The 27,459-nt window shown below is 43.1% G+C and overlaps 1 protein-coding gene across 1 annotated transcript in view; it reads left to right on the top strand.

Annotated features, from left to right (window-relative positions):
* LOC138166931 (inter-alpha-trypsin inhibitor heavy chain H3-like) overlaps nucleotides 1–24,335 on the top strand; it is a 31,843-nt gene extending 7,508 nt beyond the window's left edge. The window contains exons 5-22 of the mRNA XM_069095408.1: nucleotides 1,008–1,170; nucleotides 2,452–2,562; nucleotides 3,162–3,287; nucleotides 4,325–4,441; nucleotides 7,334–7,502; nucleotides 10,649–10,774; nucleotides 11,235–11,416; nucleotides 12,380–12,565; nucleotides 12,987–13,126; nucleotides 15,943–16,097; nucleotides 16,575–16,577; nucleotides 18,171–18,197; nucleotides 18,454–18,501; nucleotides 20,366–20,479; nucleotides 21,432–21,636; nucleotides 22,553–22,725; nucleotides 23,682–23,793; nucleotides 24,151–24,335. Coding sequence (XP_068951509.1) covers nucleotides 1,008–1,170; nucleotides 2,452–2,562; nucleotides 3,162–3,287; nucleotides 4,325–4,441; nucleotides 7,334–7,502; nucleotides 10,649–10,774; nucleotides 11,235–11,416; nucleotides 12,380–12,565; nucleotides 12,987–13,126; nucleotides 15,943–16,097; nucleotides 16,575–16,577; nucleotides 18,171–18,197; nucleotides 18,454–18,501; nucleotides 20,366–20,479; nucleotides 21,432–21,636; nucleotides 22,553–22,725; nucleotides 23,682–23,793; nucleotides 24,151–24,301 — 2,308 coding nt within the window. The 3' untranslated portion in view covers nucleotides 24,302–24,335. The remainder of the gene's footprint in view (nucleotides 1–1,007; nucleotides 1,171–2,451; nucleotides 2,563–3,161; nucleotides 3,288–4,324; nucleotides 4,442–7,333; nucleotides 7,503–10,648; nucleotides 10,775–11,234; nucleotides 11,417–12,379; nucleotides 12,566–12,986; nucleotides 13,127–15,942; nucleotides 16,098–16,574; nucleotides 16,578–18,170; nucleotides 18,198–18,453; nucleotides 18,502–20,365; nucleotides 20,480–21,431; nucleotides 21,637–22,552; nucleotides 22,726–23,681; nucleotides 23,794–24,150) is intronic.
* The last annotated feature ends 3,124 nt before the right edge of the window (nucleotides 24,336–27,459 follow it).

The raw sequence follows: 27,459 nt of genomic DNA, 5'->3' as shown, positions 1-27,459 counted from the left end.
TCCCCCAGTGCCTTTAAAGTGTGGGTTTATCAGATTACTAGTCTTTTCCATACATTGGATTATGTTTCTCGGTCCTCTCTTTGGTTCCCTTCATCTATTTCTCTATTTTTTTCTGCACCAGATAGATTTTGTAATTATTGCTTCATAGTCCATTTGGAGATGTAACAGGGCATGCTTGACTCTCCCACTTCTGTGGATCTGACTTTCAATTCTATCCTGGGCTTGGGCTTCTCTCAGAAGGCATCTGGGATCTTGGGGCACCTCAGAATTTGGAATCCTAGAATTCTGGGACTCTGAAGGCAGAAACTTTCCCAGGGGAACAAGAAAGGATGAGGCCGGGTCCTTCTAGGGTTCCAGGAATAGAGAATTCTGGAGTTTCATAGCTAGAAGGGTCTTCAAAGGTCATCAAGTCCAGTCTTTCCATGCAAGAATTTCCTCTATTTTTTTTCCCAACAGAGGGTCATTTAACCTCTGCTTAAGATCAGAATTTATATCTGAAATTAATTTTAGAGACAATCTAGTCTATCTCTTTCATTTTACAGATGAGGAAACTGATGCCCAGAGAAAATAAGTGGGTTTGCCTAAGGTTGCAAATGAATTAGGGCTAGAGCCAGGATTTGAGCCCAGGTGACTGAGTTCTAAATCTATTGCATCCTCCATCTCTCAGTGTGAGAAACTCACCGGCTTCCATGGCAGTCCATTCCATCCTATCATTGGATAGCTCTGATCATTAAATAGCTCTTTCTCACTTGGAGCCAAAAATTGCCTCCCTGTAACTTTTACCCATTTTGTCTAGTTCTTGACTCTCTGAACCCACCCAGGGCCCTCTTCTACAGCATAGTCCTTTAGGGACCAGGGAACGATGGTCATGCCTCCAGTAAGTCTGTTTTTCTTCAGATCAAACAATGCCAATTCCTGTCAATAGGAGCAAGGGGGGAAAGGGATGCACACGTGCCCTTCTAGGCTGGCACTAGCATGTTTTGTCCCTGTCTCTTGTCTTCATCCAGAGCCTCAGGAAGGAAGCTGGAGAAATTCACTGTGTCTGTGAATGTGGCTGCTGGCAGCAAAGTCACCTTTGAGCTGACCTATGAGGAACTGTTAAAACGGAACAAAGGAAAATATGAGATGTACATCAAGGTTCAACCCAAGCAGCTAGTCAATCACTTTGAGGCAAGTGCCTGGTGTGGAGATGTAGTGTCAGAGGAAAGCAAGGGTGGGGTGGGACAGAGCTGCTGCCAGAGGCTACCGGGGGACCAGGGACATGGATATTTCTGCTGGTGGACCTTGGGGATGGGACATGGGCAACTCCAGAAAGGTGCATTCAGTTGGGGCTAGGTACAACCCCGGGTCAAGGACAGAGGAGCCAGGGTCCTAATCAAGAGCCAAGGGGGACCAGGTGAGTATCAGAGGTAAATCTCCCAGATTGAGATCCAGAACATAAAGGTCAGGAGAGAAGGGGGGGGGTAGGTAGGAGGTGGAGAGAAGTACCAAGTCCCCACAACAAGGTGAACTGAACATGATGCCAACTAAGGGACTATCTGAGAGCCAAGTGCCAAACCCCCAAACTCACTTCTACTCCCTCCTCCCACATCTCCCTTCTAGTCTCATCCAGGCTCACAGGTGAATACCTGGACATTTCACTTTCTCACTGAGTCCATGGTAAATTAGGATCATTCTTGCTTAATGGATAGGACCAGAGGTGTCCCTTCCTCCACTGTTGTCCCAAGCAAAACCTTCTTGCTCTGTTCTTCAACACTCTAATAAAAGCCTACTCTCAGGAAAGTACAAAGCTCATATATCCTAAGGTGTCACTGCTTCCCAGGTGTATCCACATGCCAATAGGAATCAAAGCTAGATGCATCATAGGATTAGAAGCTGGAAGGTGCCTTAGAGATCATTTAGTCCCAAACTCTCATTTTACAAGGGATGAACTGAGGCCCAGAGAGGTTAGGGACTTATCCAAGGTCACACAGCTAGAACGCGGCAGAGATAGGATTTAAACAAAAAATTCCAAAATTCAGGAATTCCAAATCCAGATCTTTTTACATGTGTGTATATATATATACCTACATATAGATAACTGAAATCAATCTAACAGCTTTGTATTTATTACCTCGTTTGACATACTCTGTGACACAGTGATTATAAGCCTCATTTTGCAGACGATAAAGCTGAGTCTGGGAAACGTTAAGTGCCCAAAGTCACGTACAGCTAGGCAGTATCAGAAGTAGGATTTGAACCCAGGTTTCTTGTCTCCAAGTCAAGTGCTCTTTTCATTATCTCATCCTGTCTTTGACTTCGAGGCAAAAACATTCTAATTGCAGAATTTCAGGCAATAGCCAATATGTGGGGTGGGTTTTTGGAGGGCACCAAGTCTTTCTCCTTGTTGCTGGAACCACACTAATTTGGCTTCATTTTTTACCTCCTCCCTCTCCTTTCTTGGTGTCGTAGATTGTGGCAGACATCTACGAACCCCAAGGGATCAAAGAGTTAGATGCTGATGTTTCCTTTATCACCAATGACCTGATGGACGTCCTCACAACATCCTTCTCAGGACAAAAGGTACTGAGACCATTAAGTGCCTAAAGAGTGCATGATACACCTATCACTGTCTCCTCGTTACCATGAGGATGCAGGGAATTCTGGTTTCGGGGCTGGGGACTCAGAAACTTTATTTGCAGCATAAATTGTAGACATGATCTGCAAAAGGAAAGACTAAATCGGGAGAAGATCCCAAGTAACCTGTCCAAGGTCACCCAAAGAACGAAGGAAATGGGACCAAAACTTATCTCCTAACTGCTAGTCCAGGAGTTGTTTCTTTCTTTTTCCATTAGATCTTGATGCTTCTCATCAATTGACTAGGGTGTTGGGATCCTAGAATCTCAGAGCTGGAAAGTAGCTCAGAGGGAATCTATCTCTCAATCCTTACTATGATGGGAATCTACTCTATGAGACTTTCCCAGCAAGTAGCCATATCTTGTTCCCCTTCTCCCAAGGTAGTTATTGCTGGACAGATCACAGTGATAGGACCATCCTTGTACCCAGGCATCCTCATCATGTACTCTGAACATTGAATCACTGGCACAGTCTCCTAAACACCAGGACTGGTATCTTTCCAACCTTTGACATCACCTGACAAATCTGTCTTTGCTCCTTTTCAGGGCCATGTGTCCTTCAAGCCAACTTTTGATCAGCAACGCTCCTGTCCAACTTGCTCCACTTCTCTCTTGAATGGGGACTTCATAATAAGATATGATGTGAACAGAGAACAACCTGGAAATGTGCAGGTGAATCCTATAATTCCTACAAAGGCTATTAAAGAATCACTTATCAGGTGGAGAACTGAGTCTGGTTCTGGGATCTCTAGTGGAATCATGAGGAAGGGGTCACTATGGAGGGAGCTATAATATTGGGTTGCTGAGTCTAGCCGGACTTTCTACCACCCAATCACAGCTTTCCCCACTTGCTTATGAGGGCACCAAGGTAGTCACATTTTCCATTAATAATGATACTCTCTAAGACAAACTGTTTACACTGGGCTCATTCCCTTAGAAGGAAAGAAAGAAATAGCCAACCAATGAATCAACAATCATTTAAGGGCCCACTATGTTCCAGGCACTATACTCATCACTAGAGACATAAAGACAAGAGTAGACCAGTCCCTGCCTTCTAGGATTTTACGTTAAATTGGAGGAGATAACACGCACATAAATAAATATATAAGAAGGGAATATGAGGGTTTGGGGAAGGCAGGTGGAAGTGAAGACACTAGCAGTTAGAGAAGTCAGGAAAGTTTTCATATAAAAGGTAGTTCTTAATCTGAGTTTTGGGGGAAACCTAAGAGGCAAGGGTGTGGAGGAAGTATATTCCTGCAACAGGAGACAGCCAATGCAAAGGTTTAGAGATGGGAGATGGAGGACAGCATGTGGGGAACAGTTAGAAGGCCAGTTTGACTAAACCATGAAGTGTATGAAGAAGTCATATATAATAAACCCAGAAAGGGCTTGTGAAGGGCTTTACATGCCAAAGAAAAGAGTTTGCTCCTAGAGGTGATAGGGAGCCTTGGAATTTATAGAGTCGGGGACTGTCACGGTCAGGCCTGCTTTTTAGGAAACAACTTTGGCAATAATGTGGGGGATGGGTTTGGAGAGCAGAGATGCTTGAGCTGGGGAGACTAATTAACAGTTGTTACAATGGGCAGGTGAGAGGTGATAGGAGCCTGAACTAGAGTGATGAGAAGGGGATTGAGGCCAAAGATATTGTGGAGCTAGGAACAATGAAATTTGGCGACCAATTGTATTCTGTTTTGTTTTGTTTTTTTCAGATTGTCAATGGCTATTTTGTGCACTTCTTTGCTCCCCAAAACCTCCCTGTTGTGCCCAAGAATGTGGTCTTTGTCATAGATGTCAGTGGGTCCATGGCTGGTCAGAAGATGACTCAGGTACATGATCATTCTATAGAAAACTCCAAGGGAAGGAGAAAGTGATACAAATGGGAAGAAGCTGTCATTTATTGTGCTACCGTAAGGGAGTGGGCTGAAGGAGCTGTTAGGAACATCCACTCCTTCACCATGAACCAGGGACATTCTTGACCAGGCAGATGCTATCACCTGCTCTTTTAAGGTGGGAAACATCAAAACACATCTTCTCCCTTCCTCAGAGAATCACAGGATCTCAGAGTTGGGGGCATTTCAGAAGTTATCTAGGACAATGCAGTCTGAACATGAATCCCCTTGACCAGGTGGAGACTCCCCATGACTCACTACCTATCAAGGCAGGAATTTTAGGAAGTTTTTTTCCTTACATCAAACTTAAGGCTGGCTCTACAACTTCCACCCATTGTTCCTGGTTCTGGCCTCTAGGGTCCAAGAAGAATAATGTGGTATCCAGTTAGTGGAGTGCTGGACTTGGAGTCAGAAAGACCCGTGTTCAAATCTAGCTTCAGACACTCACTTAGCTCGTATGTAAAATGAGAAGATTGGACCAGATGGTCTCTAATGTCCCTTTCAATTTCTATGAACTTTACATTTATCCTTCTAAATTTTATCTTCTTTGATTTGGTTAATCATTAAGGCCAATCAAGTTCTCTTTAAATCCTGTTTCACTCAGAGCATTAGCGATTCCTTTCAATCTTGTGTCCTTTGTAAGTTTGATAAGCATGTCATTTATGCTTTCATCCAAATAATTGATAAAAATGTTGATCAGCAGACGACTGGGGACAGACACCTTGAACATTCTATTATAAATCTTCTTTCACTTTGACATTGATCCATTAGTCTCTACTTTCAGGGTCAAATAATCCAATGAGTTCTTAATTCCAGGTATACTTGGTCTACAATATTCTCCTTATCTTCTACTCTACTGACCTTGTAAATAAAGAAAATAAGATCACTCTATCATGGCCTTTCTTGATGGCCTGTCCCGACTCTCACTGGTCACCTCTTTCTTTTCAAATTGTTCACAAACCATCTCTTTTTTTCCCTTTCTATCTCTCTTCTCTCTCTCATTTCTTCTACTTTTTTCTTTTCTTCCTCTTCTTCCTCCCATTCCTGCTTCCTTCCTTTTTCCCTTTCCTTTCTTCTTTTCTTTCCTTTGCTTCCCTCTCTTCTTCCCTTCAAAACTTTGCCAGAATTTGAATGTCAGTAAGCTAGAGTTTAAATAATCCACTTTCTTCTCCATCTTTGAAAATCAAGATGTTTAGGTTTTAAGTTTAGGATTTGAATTATTATCAATCCACACACAATTGTTTTTATAACAGGCTGGGGAAAATCTGCCTCCTGCTATAAGGCTAATTTTATCCCTTTCCATTACCCCTCCCTTCCATAAGAGATAAAATGAACCCATTTCCAGACTTCAGAAATTTCACTGTGAGAATAGAAAAGCTTGAGAATAGTGTTGTGAAAGAAACAGAAGTGCCATCATCAACTTCTGGGTCAACAAATTATATTCTCCACCCCACTACTACCTCCGCTTTCTGGGCAGAAGAATATTGTTTAAGAAAAAAAAAACATGGACTCCACCATCCTACCAAATTCCCCCCAGTTACAAATATCTTCACTTAATATAGAAAAAGTAATGAATGAAAAGATGAAGGAAGAGCTAAGAAACAATGGGTAGTAACCACAAAACAAAAATGAAATCCTCAATTATAAATATGCCCTTCTTAAATTCTTCATAATCTTTATCCTTGATACATTCATGCCCAGCCCTATATTAGTCCAACCCTCCATCTCCTTGCCTTATTACCCTGGGGTGAAGGCAAGGGAGATTTTTCTCTTTTCTTTGTCATATACAAATGTGCAATCAGACTTCGGGATGTTCAACTCTCACTTCAGCATTCCAAGTGAAGTTTCCTGGCTGACTGCTTTTGTATAAAGGACTAGAAAAAAATAGGTAGACAATATAGAAGATGCCAACATAAGACAGCACCTCCCCCATCTCAGCCCAGCTCTACCTAAAAGTATGCATGTCACCGTGAAAGTTTTTATAGTTGTACTATTTGTTTTGTGTTTCTATAGTTTTAAATGATTGCTAAACTTGAGGACAATAAAATTGCTTGCATCTAAAAAAAGAAAGAAAGAAAATCAGAATGTTTGCCTCCTTCTAGTCTTAAAGAATTTTCCTCATTTTCCATGATATTTTTTTCAAGATCACTTACAAGATCTCAGCAAACACCCCTCCCAATTCTTTTACCAGCCTGGGATGCAGTTTCTCTGAACCTAGGGATTAATATCATTAAAGTCAGCTGGGACTTAAGATTTCTTCATCTATCTTAGGTTTTCACTCCTGTTATTTGTTTGTTTTTCGTGCTAATCTTCCTTTTTGTACTAACCTTCATTACCAAAAATTCTTCTTCTTAAGAGAAAGAAGAGAAACCAAATAAGAGTTGAGTAGTTCTACCTTCTGTCTGTGTGCATTGTCATCACCCTATTCTCCCTAAGCATTGTACGCATCTTTTCCTTGATCTTCCTCTTAATACCTAATTTGTAATAATAATGGACACATATAGAACCTTAAACTTTGCAAAATGCTACACATACATGAACTCATTTGAATTTTACAACAAGTCTTTGTGGCAGGTACTATTATCCTTATTTTACAGATGAGGAAACAGGCTCCAAGAGGTTAAACATCTGCCTTAGAGTCATAGTTTAGGAAATGTCAGAATTAAAATTCAAGCCTATGTTGTCCTGACTCTAAGTCAAAATTCTATCCACTAGGTCATACTGGTCCTGATATCTTAAAGAACAGTGACACTCTTTGTATCTATCTAGCAGTTTCTTGCCCTTGGAGCCTTTAAATAATAATAATAATAAACCTATCCTCTCTTGCAGACAAAGGAGGCACTTCTCCATATCTTGGATGATGTAAGAGAAGAAGATTTCCTGAATTTTATCCTGTTTAGCTCATATGTGACCACTTGGAAAGAAAATATGGTCCAAGCCACTCCTGAGAACCTCAAGATGGCAAAAGACTTTGTACACAACATTAAAGACACAGGAAGTAAGGAACTGTCAGCACAGTTGGCAGCTTCATTATCCCCATCTCACCCTCAAAGGCCCCTTTGTCATCTTATCATCTTCCTTCAGATCTGAGTAGGGTTTGGATTGACAGTCACCATCATCTCTGTGTGCTAAATCCTGCTGCCTCCAGCTAAAGTAGACGGCTAAGCCTAGGGTTCTAGGAAAGCAAGCTGTGAGTGAGTCTTTGGGAGGAGACTTCAGGTTCAAGTTCCCTTAGCCAAGTAGGGACCATGACCCAATTTCTGTATAATGCCATTAGTTCAGTAGGCATCCCTTATCTAAATGTCTTTGGACTCCCTTCTGGAAGCCCATATTTTCTTGGGTCATGCATAGAGAGAGTCAGTAATGGAGGAAAGAATGAGATTGTATGATACAATGGTACAATATGGTAGAACTGGACGGACGTTGGAGATCCCCTCATCCAAGGGTTCTTAACTAGAATCTTGAATATTTTTAAAAAAAAATAATACTTTGAAAACTACATTTCAATATAATTGATTTCTTTTGTAATCTTGTGCATTTTATTTAATGCACTTAAAAACACTTAGAAAAAAGAAGGGGAATCCATAGTCTTCACCAGATTGCCAAAGGGTCCATGACATCCACAAAAATGATTAAGAATGCCTGGATGAGTTCAGTCCTCTCATTTTAAAGTTGAAATTGAAGCCCAGAGAGAGAGACACTTTCCTAAAGTCAGGCAATGACTTGGTGGCAAAACCTGGTCTTCTGTCTCCCCAGTTCAGGACTATTTGTGTTGCCCCAAACTGCTCTGCTTGAGTCTAGGAGTAGGAGATATCATGAACCTAGAACATTGGTGTTACCTGGGACTTCCATTAATGGTCTGGAAATTGGCAGATATACCTGCCTTAGGATGGATCGCAACTGGGTTCCTGGTCAGAGACCCTGATTTTTTATAGAAGCTACCAGATGTCACCAGGCTGGGAACCCAAGAGGGTCCCCAAGGCTGGAGAGTACATGGCCTACTCACTTCATTGCCAGTATTCTGAGACAATAAGGTAGTGCCCAAAGGCGTTTTTAAAGCCTTCCTTACTTGGGTCAGGTGGCTAACTAACTAGACCTCAGGCCAAAGGGATGGGTTTAACCCTTACTACTTAGCTTCTCTTTAATGCAGTCACTTTCTGTTCCTTCAACCCTCTAATGTCTCACTTATAAGTGCCCTGGTCGCCAGGAAAGAAAATTTAAGTGGCTCATTACAGGGCCCATTGTTGGAAACACAACTCAGAGCCTATTTCAGACAATCAATTAATCAACAACACATATTTCAAGTACTTACTATGTACCAGCCACCATACCAGGCACTGGGGATACACATACAATAAATGAGACAATCTCTGTTCAGAAGGAGCTTATGTACCCTGTCAAGCTTCAGCATTGTTCCCATATTCAAAGTCCACACAGTCCCACTTTTGCCACTCATTCATTATGTGACTTTTTAACTCTCTGGGTTTCATTCTCCTCCCTAAAATTAGGGGAATGTCTAAATGATCTCTAAGAGGCAGAGTGGTTAGAGTGGATAGAGCATAGGTTTAAATCCTGCCTCAGACACTAGTTAGTCAATCATGGGCAAGCCATTTGGGTGCTCAGTACCTAATCTGTGAAATGGGAATTATATTTGCTTGACCTACCTCCTAAGATTTTTGTGAAGAAAAATCTCTGGGAAATTGAAAACACTATATAAATTGAGTTATTATTTCCAAGTCTAGGATTCTTGTTCCTATGACTTACCCCGTTCTCAAATCTGCAGTGCCCAGAACCCTGTAAGTCACAACTTTCCAGCAACAGGCTCCAAAGGCAACACATCTGAGACCCTCTATCCCCTGGCCCTATGAACAAGGGGCTGATTTTAGTCTCTCACTGGGTGCCGGGTCTCTCTACCCCTTCACATCTATCCTTTCCCAAGGGTCACTACCTCATGGAACTGCCTGGAAGCAGGTGGTCTTCTCTTTGCTGACAAGCCAGATGTGGCACCTTTGTCCTGGAGGGCCACGTTTGCCTGACTCTTCATGGTTCTTTCCACATAGCCTCCTAAGTGATTCTATTTTTCTGAGGAGTAATAATAATAAATTTCTAAGTAAGAATAATAACAATTAGCAGATAGAACATTTTAAAATTTGTTACATTATCTCAAATCTTCAAAGAGATTACAATCTGCTTCTTGCTTTCTGCCTCTGAAGGTTGCAAAATTCCTTCATCAGTGCCCATTCTAGGAAACTTTTGGTTGAATTCCTCCACTAACCAGCTTCCACAGGAAGGTCTTGATGGAAATATATCTCTAGAAATGTCCTAGGAACCAAGGCAAGATAGATGGATGGATGGATGAATGAAAATGATTGCATCTTAGAGCTTTGAAGAAAATCCACCAGACTCAAATCTTTCCTTCTGCCATAATGTTATTGTAAATTAATTTTTAAATTAACAAACATTTATTTTCTTTCACCCTTCTCTACCCCCCCTCCCACCGGAAAAAAGAAAACTTTGTTGCAGATGTGAACTACCAAGTCAAACAAAAAGCCTCTGGGATTTTGTAGGTATGGGTATGAAGTCTACCAAGGCAGACCATATTTCCTTTACTACTTTATGGATGACTTCAAGAGCTGTTACAACCAAAATAATCCATCAGTCTGTGGCCAGCCTGGTGATGACATTATCTGAATTTAACTAGGCTGGTGCTCAGGCCACAGACATGCATTTTATTACCAGGTCTATTACCCATTGGAGGTCCCTCCAGGACCTGGTGAGGTGTCAGTGGAGGACTTCCATGGCAGATCCTTCTCTAGCGCAGAATAATCACCATCGTAGTGTCTCACACTCAGGGTTTTTTACATTTTCCCAAGGCACTTACACATTCACTGTTACTTGAGATCCTCACAACAGCTCAGTGACATAGTCAGGCACAAAGATTTTCTTTCCTGTTTTACAGATGGGGAAAAAGAGGCTCAGAGAGAGAGAGAGAGTAAGCTGTGTAGCTTATTATTATTCATGGCTGTGTAACTTAGTAGGGGATTTGGGACCCGATCCTAAATTTTCTTAGGTGCTCTATCCATTGCAAAGGAGAAGACCAAAGAGCTCTCCTTCAGTGGAGTTCTGTCTGTCTCTGTATCATAGTGACCAACATCAATGATGCCCTTCTCAAGGCTATTGAGATGATAAACAATGCTCAAGAGATGGGAATAGTCCCAGAGAGAAGTACATCCATAATCATCATGCTGACAGATGGGGAAGCCAACACTGGTAGGCGAAGAGGCAGCAGAAAAGTGGGAGGGAGAAAGGACCATCTGATGAATTGTGGGGGTGTCGGGGATACTGACAAAGAGGCCCCTGCTCGGGGGGGGGGGGGGAGGAATTGGCACAGTTGTTATGGTACTGCAATTCACAGCTTGGGGTTTGGGAGTAGCACCTTAAGTGAGTCAAAAAATAAAATCATTTGGGACAGCTCCTACCTCTTCCTGTCTCTTTTGCTTCCTCAACCCCACAAGTCCAGCAGCTTACATCTCACTTATTTTCTGTTCTTGGGGAACTCTGGGAAGAGGAATTTTAATCATCCAGGGGATGAATCAGATTCCCTGCTAAGCATTGCTTATCTCATCAAACTAAAAAGGATTTCCTCAATGGCCCTTTCCCCCATTCTTAAATCACCCCATTGTGCCCAGCTCTGAATCCAGGCCTGACTCATCTGTACTTCCCCCTACAGGAGAAAGTAGAGTTGATAAAATCCAGGAGAATGTGAGGAATGCCATTGGAGGCAAGTTTCCCTTATATAACCTTGGCTTTGGCTATGATGTCAATTATAACTTCCTGGAAAAGATGGCACTGGAGAACCATGGGCTAGCCCGACGAATCTATGAAGACTCTGATGCCAGCTTACAAATGCAGGTACAAGTCAAATCCCACATCAGTAATAAACATTCCCCTGCCCCCAGCATCTTGGGCACAAAAAACAGTCATTCTATGCTTCTCATTTCTACTTCTAGAATTTTTTTATTCTAATTTCAAAGTCTATAATTCTATGCATCTGACTTCTATGGTCTTGTGATTCTAATGTACAAATCTAAGTATTCCATAAGAGACCCCATCAGAGAGGCACCCTGGAGCCAGGACAACCTGGATTTAAGGCCTTTCTCTGACACCATAGCTGTGTGACCAAAGGTAAGTCATTAAAACCCTCAGGGCCTGGGCAACCACAAATTCCCAGTTAGGCTGCCATTCTTTATCAGTGTGGGAGTTTTTACACTGAGAGTTCCCTACAACAATTAAATAATAAACCTATACCCAATCTCTGTCACATACCCTCACTCCAAGAAGACACCAAGACTCTGTGACCTCTAGATCCTTTCATTACCACTTATAAGTCTAAGATTCCATGGTTTATTCTTCTGCTTCTAAGATCTATAACTCTAGTTTACATGTCTAAAATTTCACCATCCTAATTTCCAAACTAAAGATCGTATGATTTTTAACTTTCACCTCAAAGACTTTATGATTCAAGTTAAAATTTGCATTTTGAATTTCAAATGTCTAATAGTCCTGCTTTCTAGTCTAAGATTTCATGAATATAATTTTCAAGGCTAAGTTTCCAAATTGTTGGGAGCCCCTTGCTGAGATGCAGCAAGGAGATCAGACCTTCTGGGCTACTTAAGAGGGCTATTCCCATGATGACAATATCCATAAATATCTAGCAAGGCTGCCTTCCATATTTCTCAGTCACAAGATGTGTGGTTAAAAGTAACAAAAGCATTGAGGGTCCTTCTATCCCAAAATCTTCTGAGAGACTCAGTGAGCCTGCCCCAGGGCCCTGGGCATCAGGGGTAACTATATTCTAATTCTTGTGTTTCTCAGGGCTTCTATGATGATGTGGCCAACCCACTGCTCACCAATGTCAACTTGCAGTACCCACAGAATACCATCAGTGACATCACCCAGAACAGTTACCAGCATTTCTATGATGGCTCTGAGATTGTGGTAGCTGGGAGACTGGTGGACTTCGAGACAAACAGCTTTGTTGCTGACGTGAAGGGACATGGTGTGAGTCACTTTCTAGATTGGGGGCCTGGTACTGGGCTCCTAATCAGAAGGAAGATTGTCCCACTGCGGCATCTGACCTTGGAAGCTTGCCAGCTTGGGGTTTGGTGCTTAAGATGCTTTCTTATGGATGGCACAGACCTAGTCTTAGGAAAGTCACTAGCTTCATGATCACCTTTCTCTTAGCTTCTTCTGGTGGAAATCTGGGAACCCAATGGCAATCACCTCTCTGTATGAGTCTGAGAAAGTGCAGAAGCACTCTGTCCCCATAGCCAGTCCTGTAAAATAAACATATTAATATGTCCCATCTAATCAGAGGGTTGGCATGAGACAAGAGTTAAATCTACTGTCTTGGACCTTGATCTTCTGCTGAAAACAACACCCCACTTCCCAATGCTGTTCTTCCTTTTTCCACTTTTCCTAGGCCTTAAATGACTTGACCTTCACAGAAGAAGTGGACATGAAGGAGATGGAAGAAGCTCTTAAGGAGCAAGAATACATCTTTGGGGACTACATTGAGAGACTCTGGGCCTACCTCACAATTGAACAACTCCTAGAAAAGAGGTAACTCTATTCATACCTCCCTTCTAGCCAGTACTCTGAGGCAATCCTGAGGTCAGTATATTCCCTGGCTCAGGGTCTCTCAAAACTTTTGAGTTCACTTGGACAAGGTCTAATTTTTGGAACCTCTCTTAGAAGGTCAATTTGGCTCATTATGCCAAACAGTTACACTGAAATAATCTCCAAATGCACCTTGTGATTAGGTTTATATAAAGGTAGTTAATAGAGTCCCTGGCTCCTACATAAGCACACTACATAACATATGCATATAAGTAGAGTACAGTTTTTATTTTGCCTTAGAGAAAATTCAGAAGATTTAAAGGATTTAATAGGACCTGTACAGAAATACAGAAAGCACTCACTATATAACCCATTAGTTCCCCTTAGGAGGAAACTGACCAGGGCAACATTGATTTTCTGCTAAAATCTCTCTCTTCTTTTTTTCCCCCACTTTTTGGAAGGGGAAAGGCAAGGCAATTGGGGTTAAGTAACTTGCCCAAGGTCACACAGCTAGCAAGTGTGTCAAGTGTCTGAGGTCAAATTTGAACTCAGGTCCTCCTGATTCCAGGGTGGGTGCTCTATTCACTGTGCCAACTAGCTGCCCCAAAATCTCTCTCTTCTACAAAGTCCTATACAGTCCTTCCCAGACTCATGATGCTACCTTGTGTAGCGCCAATGCAATATTTACAGTGCCCACAATCACGATAAAGACCGTGACTATAAGTATCACATGACGTTCGATCATAAAATATACCAAACTTTCCAGATAGAGGACAGAACTGAAGCATTTATTTAGACACCAGAAAACTGAATCCCAAAACCAGTGAGCCAATTCCATCATAGAACCAAAGATATTCAGGAGTTATAATAAAGCTGAGAGTCACAGCATCTTTCAGCCTTCCCACAAACCAATACAAGATCAATATTTACTCACAAACCTCTCTATCTCCTTAATGAGTACCCTCTCTCCCCCACTGTCTCGATAACTCTGAACACCAGCTTCCTGTGACCTCTGCTTCCCTTCAGCAAACTCCCCCCACCACAGGCTCCATGTGACTACATTCAGCCTCTCAGGGGTCAGAGTTTATCTTCAGAGAATGGAAGCTTCAAACTCCCCACTAGGTCTATTAGGGGGGCAGAGGAGACCTTCAAATTCCCATTCCCATTACACCTTGCTATTTGGGTTAACCCCAGAAGACAAGATAGACAAACAAACCCTTTCCACTGGACCTGCACCATCCACATAACTCACTATAATAGTGGGAAGAGGAAAGATCTTGATGTCTTGCTTAACTATGTCCTAGTTTTAGGCTCCTTGCTTCTGTTCTACCATGTGGGCAATCCTCTCTCCAAGAGGCATACAGCTAAGCAATTCCTTTTTTCTCTCTAGAAACCTGTCCCCAAACTCTTGAACTTGGAGCTACTTCCAGGACAAACACAAGGCTAACACTCTCCAAGAAATATTCCTTTTCTGGCTAGAAGGCTAGATTCTGGAAGCAAACCACCTAGGACAGCTTCCCTCCTCTCATAAGGAGGCACATGAGGGATATTGCCCATCATTTTCCACGAATTCTCCTTGGTCACTTGGGCTAGTGTATGTAGCTTCCCTGTGTTTTTCTTTTCCCCAATACAATTACTAATGGCCCCAGTGAGAAACTGTGTACATCCACAAAATCCATCCATCATCAACCCTCCTCCTCGCCCCCCCCCCCCCGGCCCTTCTCTAGGCCTTTTTCCCTTTTTCTTCTTCCAGACTATGGCCCTTAGTGCCTCTGAGAAATACAAAGGTAAAAGGATGCCAAAACACCGCTAGGCCAGTACACAGAGGTGGCTCCCCTTTGACATGAAAATCATCTGGGGCTGCAGCCTAGGTCACTGACAATTAATCAGGAGTTATCTTTTGTTAATAGGCAATTCAAATTCATACTGTCTATGGGGATTTGCTTTCCTAACCCTAGACAAAGACTTACCACTCTGTAAACTTATGAGTAGATAGATGACTCAGTGGACAGAGTACTGGGCCTGGAGTCAGGAAGACCTGAGTTCAAATCCAGCTTCACATACTTAGTAGCTGTGTGACCCTGGGCAAGTCACTTAACCTAAATTTGTCTTAATCCATTGGAAAAAGAAATGGCAAACCACTCTAGTATCTTTGCCAAGAAAACCCTATAGACAGTATGGTCCATGGGGTCACAGAAAATTGGACAATGACTTACCACAACAATAAACTTATCAAGTTGACTGGGGGAACTTCCCTTCCCATCAGTCTTTTATACTAATAATTATCATTTAGCTGTACAATTCAAGCTTGATTTTTGTTTGACCACCCTCTCATCTAAGGCTTTCTCAGTTCCTCAAGTACTTCCTTGAATCAAATCCTTCTCTTCTTGCCCTTACCCCATGCCCCAGGTACTGAACCTACCTGATAGGGACTGAACTAGTGCCCTGGTCTGCATTGGCCTTACCTATTTGGCTCTGTTTTAGGAAATTTACTTTTAGGAGTTAGTGTTCAACTGAACTGAGGCCCACAATTAGACCTCTAAGGGCAGCACCTTGAAGACCATCATCTCTTTGCCTATGTCCAGTTATTTCAGAGCCCAGGCACTGTTGCTAGGAAACCAATCCATCCTGGAGTGGTCATGAAGCACCTATGACATGTGTGGCCTCAGAGAACGCATAGTTTTATATGTAGACAGGACTCATGCAAATGAAGCAGTTAGGGAAGGGGGAGAGGGGCTGTTACATTGGCACTGGAATGGGAAGGGAGGTCTGGGTTGCATCTGTCCAGAGAGTTCACCTCTTTGCCCACTCCCTTACAGGAAGAATGCTCAGGGGGAAGAGAAGGAGAACCTGACAGCCCAAGCTCTAGATCTGTCCCTAAAGTACCACTTTGTGACCCCACTGACTTCCATGGTAGTCACCAAACCTGAAGACAATGAAGATTCAGAGTTCATTGCAGACAAACCTGGGGAAGGTAGGAGGAGGCGCCCAGAGACCATGCTTGGCAAGGATATCAGATCAAAGGGACCAAGAGTCTGGCTTGGGTGGACCCAGGGTTCAGATAGTCTTAGAGCACTCTGTGGACTGGAAACAATGAATTACAGTGCCTAGGACCACTGGTCTGGAAATAAGATCTGATACACAGATTCCTGTGGTATCATTAACTTATTGTGGGACTTTGGGCAGTTTACTTGGCCAGTGTGGGCCTCAGTCTCTACCTTCTGTAAAATAAGGGCACTGAACTAAGTGGCCTCTAAGGACAGTTCCACTGCATAATGCTGTGATTCTAAGCTATATCTAGTCCTAGTTTATATCCATTTTCAACATGAATGAATCATGTCTCTGTTATTTCAAAATTTGGGACCAATAATGCCTTAGGTTTCTGTGGCTCTGACCCCCTTTGACTTCTCTCTTTCCTTTTTCCCTATCACCTGGTTAGCTGGGAAAACAGAAGGTAAGTTATCACACCTGCTGTTTGCTGGGGTTTGCTAGGGGATCATGGGGAGAGGGAGGGAATGGGAAATAAGAAAGCTTCTCCCAAGCAATATACGGGTGTCCCTGAGCCCCCATGCTGCTTGGTTTCTGGTCCCACACTCTATAGCTTCCGATCCCCTTGGCATTGCCAAAGGTGAAATGAAATATCAGAAGACTCTGCTATGGTAGCACTGATAGGACTCACCCCTGTATAGCGAGGGAGCACAATAGGTCAGGGGACTTGGTCCTAGATTTGTCACTAACTATGTGACTATGAGTGAATAACTTCCCTTCTTTTGACCTCAGTTTCCCCATTTGTAAAATGCTCTAGCCTGTTGACCTCATAGAGCAGTTACCATGATCCAGTGAGGTAATGGATGTGAAAGAACTTTGGCACATGTAAGGGATTATTTACCTCCACCTACCAACATAATAATTTTATGCACTAACAGCCTAACATTCATGGCCTCTATTGGGGTACTAGTCCTGCTCCTAACCCCCAACTCAACAATAGTGTTATAAAGAGGATCCTAACCTCCTCCCCACCGTTTGCCAAAGTATATCTCATAGGTGCCTCAGATGATATGGCCTGAGGTCCTCATGCTTAGGAAACTCATTGAGGCTTTAGACCAAGCACAAAACAGCAACTGTGTTGTGGTAGGAAACCTGAGTTGGACAATTGAGTTGTAAATGGAAGGAAGAGTGTGGAACTCTTTCCCAAATAAGAAAGAGGCAGTGTGGTGAAGTGGGGCTATTCCTCCTGAGGTAATATTTGGAGTCAGAAAACCTGGGTTCAAAACTGAACTCTTCCAGCTACATGGTCTGACTCTGGGCAGGTCCCTTAATCTCTCTGATTCTCAGTTCCCTCATCTTTAAAAAGAAGGTGATGATTCTGGTACTACCTATCTCATAGGATAGTTTTATAAATTTAGGGCTATAGAAATACAAACCATCAGGGCGGCTAGCTGGTGCAGTGAATAGAGCACCAGCCCTGGAGTCAGGAGGACCTGAGTTCAAATACAACCTCAGACACTTAACACAAAAACTAGCTGTGTGACCTTGGACAAATCACTTAACCCCAATTGCCCTCCAAAAACCAAAAACCAAACCAAACCACAAACCATCAAGAGCCAAGAACACAAGCCTCTAAAATTCTTGCCTTGTGGGTCCAAGGGCAGGAAGAAAGGGGTGTAAACTGATATTTCCCATACACTTTAGTGATTAAAGGACCTTGGAGATCATTCAGTTCAACACCTTCATTTTACAGGGGAGGGAGCTGAGACCTAAAGACAATATGGGACTCGCCCATGGTTTCTCACTAGTAAATGACAGAGCTGGGATATGATCACAGGTCTCAACAACAAAATCAGAGTTCATTTGACCATTCTATATGATCTCTCTCCTTTTTTAGAGTTCCAACTTTACCAGAGATACCTTAGCTCCAATGGTCTAGCCCAAGTCCAAACTTTGGAAGGGTCATAGAGAGTCCTGGTAGATAGACCCAAGAGTAGACCATGAGGCCTGGAGTAAGGCTCTAAAAACTGCTTACAGCTGCCTTATCTTTTCTTTACAGTGAAGGCTGATCAAATCTCCCATGTCTGTGAGTATCCTATTCTGCCAGTGTTAGGGCTAGGATTAAAGAAATGATTTTTCTAAAAAAGTTATTAACCAAGGCTGAGGGAGGGATGGGTGGGAAGACACATGAACTATCAAAGGATAGTCCTCTCTCAAAGATTCGTAAAAACAATGCTTTCTTTTCTTAAGCATCTGAGTCTGGACATTAATGTCAACACTCTGCTTGGGGACCAAACCTTCCTCATGTAATTCTGCTGTTTTCCTCCTTTGTGTCTTTTCAGATGCAACCCAACTCAATTACCAGCCTCCATCCAATCCCTACTACTTTGGTAAGCCTCACATCTTCTCTGAGGGCTTGGATCCCAGCTACAGTACCAGCACCAGTCCCCTGAGAAAACCCTTTCCTCCCTCTGGGACAGCATGGGGGACCTAGGAACCAAAGAACACACACAGAAGGAGTTAGTGGAAAGGACCCTGGGGAAGGGGATAGAGAAGCTTAGAGGAAAGGGAAGATTTGAGGGCAAAGGTGAATTGAGGTCTGGAGGGAAGTTAAGAGGAGAAATTCTTGGCTGCAGAGGAGGAAAAGACACCCAGAAGGGGAGAGTTTTGGAAACTTGAGGAGAACTTCAAAGAAAGAGGTTGGGAGAAAAAAGATGGCCAGTGGGAGAAACCATAGGAAAGAGACTTTGTGGGATGAAAGGGAGGAAGGCTTGGGGTGAGAGGTCTTAGGGATGAGGAAAGCTGATAGAGAAAGAAGAGGAATTAGGGAGAAGTTCTGGGGGTGATGGGGAGGAGGAGGAGGTCCAGAGAGAGGGGAAGGGAGATGAGGGGAAGAAACAATGGGGGAAGAGACTGGGAGGAAAGGGTTCCCTCCACTGGGAAGGAGGGAGAGGTGGAGGAAGCTGTGGAAAAGCTACTTGGTGGGGAAAGATTAGCTGAGCCCCCCATAGGACTTTGCACCTCTCTCATAGCACAGAGTTCCTATCAGAGCTAAGCATGGGGCATTAAACTGTATGCCACCCTAGATTAGATCGGTCAGGATAACCGGCTGGGTTTTATCTTTTCTTTGATCCAATATGAGGCACAGTATCATTCATACAATAGGCACCCATCTTTTTATTATGTAGAAACACGGGAGTCAGAAGGAAACAAACGAAGACTTACGGAGAAACCCTATGTGAAGGAGGGGAGAGATGGGGAAAGGAGAGGGAGGGGAAGGGGGAGGGGAAGGGGGAGGGGAAGGGGGAGGGGGAGGCCCAGAAAAGGAGCAAAGAGGAGGGGCAAGGGAGAGAGAGAAGCAAGGAAGCAAGATTCAGCGATTAGATAGTAAGTTAAAATACGATAAGACATGAAGTATTCTCCCACCCCAATATCTGATTGCTATGTGTCAGGCACTGTGCTAAGCACTTTACAATTATTCTTATTTTATCCTCACAACCAGGCTGGGAGGAACAAGCTGTTATTATCCTCATTATAGAGATAAGGAACCTGAGGCAAATAGAAGTTAAGTGACTTGTCCAGGGTAACTAGTGGCTAGTGACTTAGGCTGGATTTGAACCCAGATCCAGCACTCTGAAACCCAGGATTTGAACTCAGGATTTTGACCGTAGGCCCAGCATTCTGTGTACTATGGTACCACCTCACTTAAGACAAAGGTGAACCAAAAATTGGGTTTCCCTATGATTTTTTTTTTTTTTGCTTTTTGGAGGGGAGAGGGCAGGGCAATTGGGGGTAAGTGACTTGCCCAAGGTCACATGGCTAGTAAGTGTATCAAGTGTCTGAGGCTGGATTTGAACTCAGGTCCTCCTGACTCAAGGGCCAGTACTCTATTCACTGTGCCACCTAGCCGCCCCTGAGTTGCCCTATGTTACCAGTGACCCCAGGCTGGCAAAGCCCTCACCCACTCTAGAACAATGACCTTCAGTACAGTCCTGGGGCAAAGTTGGAACCATAGACCCATATCAGGGCCTTTGAGAGACTGAGTGGTCCAAACATTGCTTCTGATACTTCTTGACTGGTTCAGTCAATGAACCTCTCAGATTCTCACTTCTCTGTCTGGAAAATGGGGAAAATAATGTAGTGCCTACCTCTCATGGTTGCCATGCGGCTCCCATGAGATAATGCTGGTCCAGCACCTTGTGCCCTGTCCCTCCCAAGTGTCTAACCCATGTTCTATCTACTATATCCCGGCAGTGGATGGAGACCCACACTTTGTCATTGAAGTACCCCAGAAGGATGATGCCCTCTGCTTCAACATTGATGCGAAGCCAGGGGTGGTGCTGAACCTCATCCGGGACCCAGACACAGGTGGGAACAGAGGAAAGCAGGGGAGAGACCGGCCACAGGCATGCCTCTGATATGATCCCTAGGAGGCTGCCCAGAATCAGGTCCCTCTGCAGGCTTCTGGGAAATCTAGTCCAGCCCTCTTACTAAGTGGAAGAAGCTGAGCCTTATGATGGTTAGATGACATGCCAATAATAATAATAGCTAGCACTTAGTAGGGCTTTAAAGTTTTACAAAATGCTTTATACATGTTATCTCACTTGACATATTTGGGATCACATAGGTAGTGTCAGAGACAAGAGTGAAGATTCAGTCATCTGACCTGGGACCCAGTGCTCTTTCCACAGATCAGTCTGGGGTCTAGGTTAGAAGTAACTTGAGAGTTACAGTTAGGGTTTAGTTTGTGGCCAGTCAGTCAACAATTTTTTTTAAAGCAATTGGGGTTAAGTAACTTGCTCAAGGTTACACGGCCAGTTGTTTCTGGGTGTGGTGCTAAGTATCTGAGCCCGGATTTGATCCAGGTCATCCCGACACTGGAGCCGGTGCTCTTACTCGCTGAGCCACCTGGCTGCCCCTAAGCAATTGGGGTTAAGTAACTTGCTCAAGGTTACATGGCCAGGTGTTTCTGGGTGGGTGCTAAGTGTCTGAGCCCAGATTCGATCCCCAGGTCATCCCGACACTGGAGCTGGTGCTCTTACTCACTGTGCTACCTGGCCCCCCCACAAAATTATTAAATACCTACTATGTGCCAGGCTCTATGCCAAGCACTGGGAACATAAAAACAGGCAAAAACTTTGAGGGATGTGATACATAAACAACTTGTACAAATAAGGCAGAGATTGGGTGTCAGTTTGAGGCCAGAGTTAGGGGTAAGTCTGCCTAGGGAAAAGAGTTAATATCTCTGGGAGACAGTCTGGGGTCAAATGCTGAGGACCTCAGATCACTCACTCATACTCCTCATTCTACTGCTGTCCAGGCATCACAGTTAATGGGGAGATCATTGGAGAAAAGGAGCCCAGTTCAGAAACAAAGAAAAGGAAGTCATACTTTGGGAGACTTGGGATCGTTGACCCTCGAATGGACTTGCAGATTGAGGTGACACCACAGAAGATCACCTTGTGGAGTGGAGGCAGGAGAACCAGCTTTACCTGGATGGACACGGCCACTATCACACAGAATGGGTAATTGGATTTTCCAAATGGCTCAGAGCCTGGCCTTACAGCAACCTTGAATGATTCCTGAAGAGAAAAAAAAAATGAGCTGAAGAACACAGAAACTTAGATCTGGAAGGAGCCCAACATAACATCCAACTAGCTTCCCCATCTTACAGATGAATAAACTGAGATCCAGAGAGGCAAAATACTTACCCAAAGTCAACAGAGCCATCTTCAGGAAATAAATAATCCCAAGTGATAAGCAGTACCAACAGAAAATAGGTTTGGGTTTGTTTTTTCCAAGAAGGGTTTGGACAAATCGCTGGAGGGTAGATCCCTCACAAGTCACTAGGAGGAGCTGGGGTGTCAGGGAATGTCTCCCAAAAGATCTCATCAGAGTCAGATTTAAAGGGGTTGCCCAAAGGTTCTGACAACCTTTTCTGGTTCTGGTTCTGACAAAAGTAGTAGATGAAGCTGAAAATTGGAAAACAATAACCATACAACAACAGCAATAACAATAACTAATAATCATTTCCCACATTTGAGCACCTTATATTTTCACAGCTAGAACCCTAGCTGAAGACTCACTACAACCCTATGAGATGGGCAGGGCAGGGACCATTATGCCCCTTTGGTATATATCATGAGGCCTAGAAAGGGAAAATGACCATGACTAAGTGAGTCAGAGACAGAGATCTAGGTGTCTTCTGACCGCCCCCCCCCCAGGCCAGGTCTCAAACAAATCCCTAAACTGAATTAGTTGTGTGCCCATGTCACATGCAGGATGTCCATTTTCACTCTAAAGTGACTTCATAAGGTTTCCAGGGTTTTTTTTTGTACCCAGGTTCTATCTTTAATTCAGGGCTATTGCTTCCCCCGAATTAGACTTCAGAAAGTGGTGACAATCCTCCTCAAAACATGCCAAATCCTTTTTGCTTTTCAGTTTGTCAGTGACCCTCAACAGGAAGAAAAACATGGTGGTCTCAATTGGAGATGGAGTCACCTTTGTGATCGTCTTACATGAGGTGTGGAAGAAACATCCTATCCACCAGGACTTCCTTGGGCTATATACAGTTGACAGTCATCGGATGTCGGCAAAGACACATGGACTGCTGGGTATGAGTCTGAGTATTTTCTTTAGAGCCAAGGACCTTGACATTTTTTGCATCATGGTCCACTTGGACAGTCTGGTGAAACCTATGCCCCCCTTTTCAGAATGATGTTTTCAAATGCACAAAATACATAGGATTACAGAAGAAACCAATTATATTAAAATAGAGTGATCAGATAAATACATTTAAAGCTCACAAATCTCAGGTTAAGAACTCCTGCTTTGGGGGGGGGCAAAGTTTGTAATAGTTTTCCATTATTAATCCCAGGATTTGCAAGTAGTAATAATTATGACCACACAAAAGTATTCCTCCAAAGATTCATCATGATGGGTTCTCAAAGGCCATGTTAGTGGATCACAAGTTCTTAAAAGTTCTGCAGAATGAGAGAGGCTTTGAATTCTGGCGTATTAATGGATTGTCCTTGTTGTGCAACCTGAATTTGGAAAAGCTGGTTGACCACCAAATGATGACTTCTGTTTTCAGTCAAATAACTCACGAAAACAATCTACTGAGATGATGAAAGGGATGGCAGTTGTCATCCATGGAAGAAGCAGTCACATTGCTAAAATCGCAGATCCCTAAAGTGTTGTCATTACTATGATAACACTATTTTTGAAAGAATATTATTTAGAACACCCCCCCATAATAATGACAATGATGATACCACTTAATAGTTACATAATGCACTCGTTTCCAAAGCACTTTCACAGCCATATTTCCTTTGATCCTTATAACATACTGGAGAGCTAGATGAGGGGAAATATTATTCCTCATTTTATAGATGAGGAAATAAGAGCTCAGAAAAGTGAAGTCACATACCCAGGGTCATATAGCAGATCTGGTAGAGCCAGTAGTATAGAGATATCTTTTGCCTACTAGGCTAGCATTTTTCTTATTATACCAAAATGGGCACTTTAGGGAAATAACATGTGTTGATACTATGAACTTTCCTCTTTCTAGGACAATTCTTTCACCCTTTTGACTTTGAAGTTTTTGATGTCCGGCCAGGCTCTGACCCTAAGAAGCCAGATGCTACAATGATAGTGAAAAACAATAAATTGATAGTCACCAGGTAATTAGGATCTCCTAAAAACCTAATTTTCTTCTAGATCCCGTGTATTTCTGAGGACCATCCCTTGGCCCACACAGAACTTGCTATGAGGCCCCTAGATCACTATTTTATGGTTTAGGGGCTTCTTTGGGGGCTCTTTCAGTAAGAGAGACTGTGGCGGTATGTTTGGTCAGTGGAGAAGCGCAAGCCCCAGGATGAATGTCAAGGGGCTTGTGCTTCTACTCATCTACACTGGGATCAGACCCACAACAGAGGGTCCCCTAAATCCTTACCTAAAGGACAGACCTACTTTTTCATATATGACCCTGATATCTCACAACCTTGACCAATTTTACATTTAATCATTTTTCTTCCCAGGGGCTCGCAGAAAGACTATAGGAAGGATGCTGGACATGGCACCACGGTCTCCTGCTGGTTTGTCCACGACAATGGATCTGGACTGATTGATGGCGTCCACACTGACTATGTTGTGCCTAACCTATTCTACCACAGTCCAACTAACTTCTAATCAGACAAAAAGGCAACAAAAGACTAGACTCCAAGAGAGCAATAAAGAGTGGCTTGGCCTTTTGTGCACTGTTGTAGTCTGTGAAAAGGGGGCTATAATTGAAAAATAATTGAAATAGAAAAAAAAAAGGAATAAAAGCCATGCTATAAATCTAGAATCAGAGAATCTCAGAACTGGCAGGGATCATTAGTTTGACCTATACCTGAATAAGAATCCCTACTCAGCAAATAGCCATCCAGCTTCTGAATGAAGATCTCCAGGGAGAGGGAATGTTGCCTGCAATCTGGTGGGAGGTGACGGAAATCCTTCTTTGTGGCATTTCTTATTCTCCCTTTGTTCCTCCATCCACTGACCTGCTGCATGATTTTCTTTTTTCTTTCCTTTTTTTTTTTGGCAAGGCAATTGGGGTTAAGTGACTTGCCCAGGGCCACACAACTAGTAAGTGTCAAGTGTCTGAGGCTGGATTTGTATTCAAGTCCTCCTGACTCCAGGGCAGGTGGTCTATTCACAGCCACTTAGTTGCCCCAGTATTTATATTTTTTTTTCAAAAAGTGATTTTGAAAGGTTTTCATTGTCATTGCCTAGTATATACCTCCCCACAGTTCTCTCCCTTGTAATGATAATTTTTTAAAAGCTAAATTAAAAAGACACCAAGACTGCAACTGATAGAATATGCAGTAATTTACACCTACAGTTTCCGCCTCTCTACTTAGAAGGAGGTATGTTTCCTCACTTGTCCTCCACAACCAAGACTAGCCATTCTTGCATTGAATCTGAGTTCAGATATTGATTATAAGCATGGTGTGTGTTGCTTTCCTGGTTCTATCTTCTTCTCTGCATCAGTTCATACTTTTCCTAATTTCTCATATTCGTTGTTCCTTAGAGTTTTTTGTTTGTTTGTTTGTTTGTTTTTGGCTTTGTTCTGTTTTATGGGGACAGGGGGAGGGTTGGAGGTTTGTCTGGACCTATGAATTCTTTAGCTTGGTGAATTTCTTGGTGCAGTAACTACCAACACTGATGCAGATAGTGAACTCCTTGATGCAAGGACACTGTCTTCTGCCTTTGTTTGTATTTCCACGGTGTAAGGCACATAGACAGCGCTCAATAAATGTTCATCCACTGACTATTCTTAGAAAGGCACCTGAGGTACTGAGAGGCTCAGTGACTTGGTCTTGATTGCCCAGTCAGTAAGTGTCAGAGATGAGATGTTTCCCCAGGACATCGTGGTTTGGAGGCCAGCTTTCTATCCACTACGCCAAGCTGCCTGTCTCATCATTCCTTAAGGTGTGAAATATTCCCTTCCTTCATATGCCGCTTTGTTCAGCCATTCCCAAATGATGTGTGTCCACTTTGTTTACAATTTTAGGTTACCTCAACATAACTACAAATAATTTGGTAATATATGAGACATTTCTGTCTTTGACCTGCATGAGATATATGATCACTGGGTAGAAACAGCAAATTCAGTGATTTTGCCAGTAATTCAATAAACATTGATTAAATGCTTACTGTATGCCAGGTTCATGGGGCAACTAGTTAGTTGGTACAGTGGATAGTGTGCCAGGCCTGGAGTCAGGAAAGACCTGAGTTCAAATCTGGCCTCAGAAACTGACTAGCTGTGTGACCCTGGACATGTCACTTAATCCTGTTTGCCTCAGTTTCCTCATCTATAAAATGAGCTGCAGAAGGAAATGGAAATCCACTCCAGTGTCTTTGCCAAGAAAACAACAAATGGGGTCATGGAGAGTCAGACACAACTGAAGTGACTGAGAAAAAACAGCAATATATCAGATTCATTGCTAGGTGCTGAAGGTACAAATACAGAAAGTGAGAGTGTGCCCACAAGGAGCTTACATTCTGTAATGGGGATACAGTGTGTACACAGATAAGTAAATACAGAATATATACAATGTAAGTAGTGGGGGTGGGGTGAACCCGGTGGTACTAACGCCTAGGGGGTATCTAGAAGGGCTTCTTGAAGGTGTCACTTGAATTGATCCTTTAAAGGCAGGTGGGAATTCCAAGAGGCAGAGGTGAAGAGGAAGAACTTTGTAGTCATGGGGGTTATAGCCTGTGCAAACACAGTCTGCACAGAAGAAGGAGATGGGTATTCCAGGAATCTCAAACTGAACCCAAACCACGGGAAGAAGATGAAAGTATAATAAGACTGGAAAGATATGTCAGTACCAAATTGTTGAGGGTTCTAACGGACAAATCTGTATTTAATTATTACACTAGGCAATACAACGTTTTGTTCTGTCTTGTTTTTTAAGGAGGGGTGTGATGCGGCCAGCTCTGTACTTTTGGGAAATCACTTTAGCAGCTATGTGGAAGACTGATTGGAGAGAGAAGGGTCTGGGGGAAAGGAAGATAATTATGAGGCTACTGCTGAGAGGTGATGAGGGCCTGGGTTAGGAAAGTTTTACTGTGTGGAAAGGGGCAAATGATAAGGATGTGGAGGAGGTGGAGTCAACAAGATTTGGTAGCTGTTTGAATGTGGGGGATAAAGAAGAGTGAAGAATCAAAACTGTGTGTCTGGAAGAACGGTGGTGTCCTTGACAAAAATAGGGCAGGTAGGAGGGCTAGTGAGTTTAGCAAGAAAGATGGTGGTGTTTCTCTTTTGGATCTGTTCATTTTGAGATGCTTAAAGGGCATCAGGGTGGAGATGTAAAGTAGATAGTTGGAGATGTAAATTAAACCTGGAGCTCATGAGAGAGATTAGGATTCCATCCCATAGATCTGAGAGGCATTTGCAGGGAGATGACAGTTGAAGCCATGGGAACTGATGAAATCAAGAGGGAGTAGAGAAGAGAGGTGGGAAGACAGAGCTTTGGGGGTACTGCAATGAAAAGGAATGGAACACAGAGTATGAATCTGCAAAGGAGACTGAAGATTAGTAGGAGAACATGTGTCCAAGACAACTCAAAACTTTGTAACTTGTAGGGGCTGAATGTTTCTTCCTTCATAGAATCCTCATATACCTCCCTCCTGGATACAACATCTCTGCTGAGTGGGTTGTTCAGGTGGGCTCCCAGGCTCGTGCTTAGCTAACCCTTATACAGGTTGAATGAGCTCAGCCGCCAGCCCCAGCAAGGAGTTATGCAGCCATCACACCTCCTCAGAACCCCTCTTTCTGACCTTCACTCTCTGCCCCTGTT

This window comes from Petaurus breviceps, unplaced genomic scaffold (assembly GCF_028583685.1).
Source record: "Petaurus breviceps papuanus isolate PSGF00001 unplaced genomic scaffold, PetGlider_PUasm1.0 227, whole genome shotgun sequence".
Taxonomy (NCBI): Eukaryota; Metazoa; Chordata; class Mammalia; order Diprotodontia; family Petauridae; genus Petaurus; species Petaurus breviceps.
The sequence above is the reverse complement of the archived record's forward strand: the minus strand, read 5'-3'. Positions and strand labels throughout refer to the sequence as shown.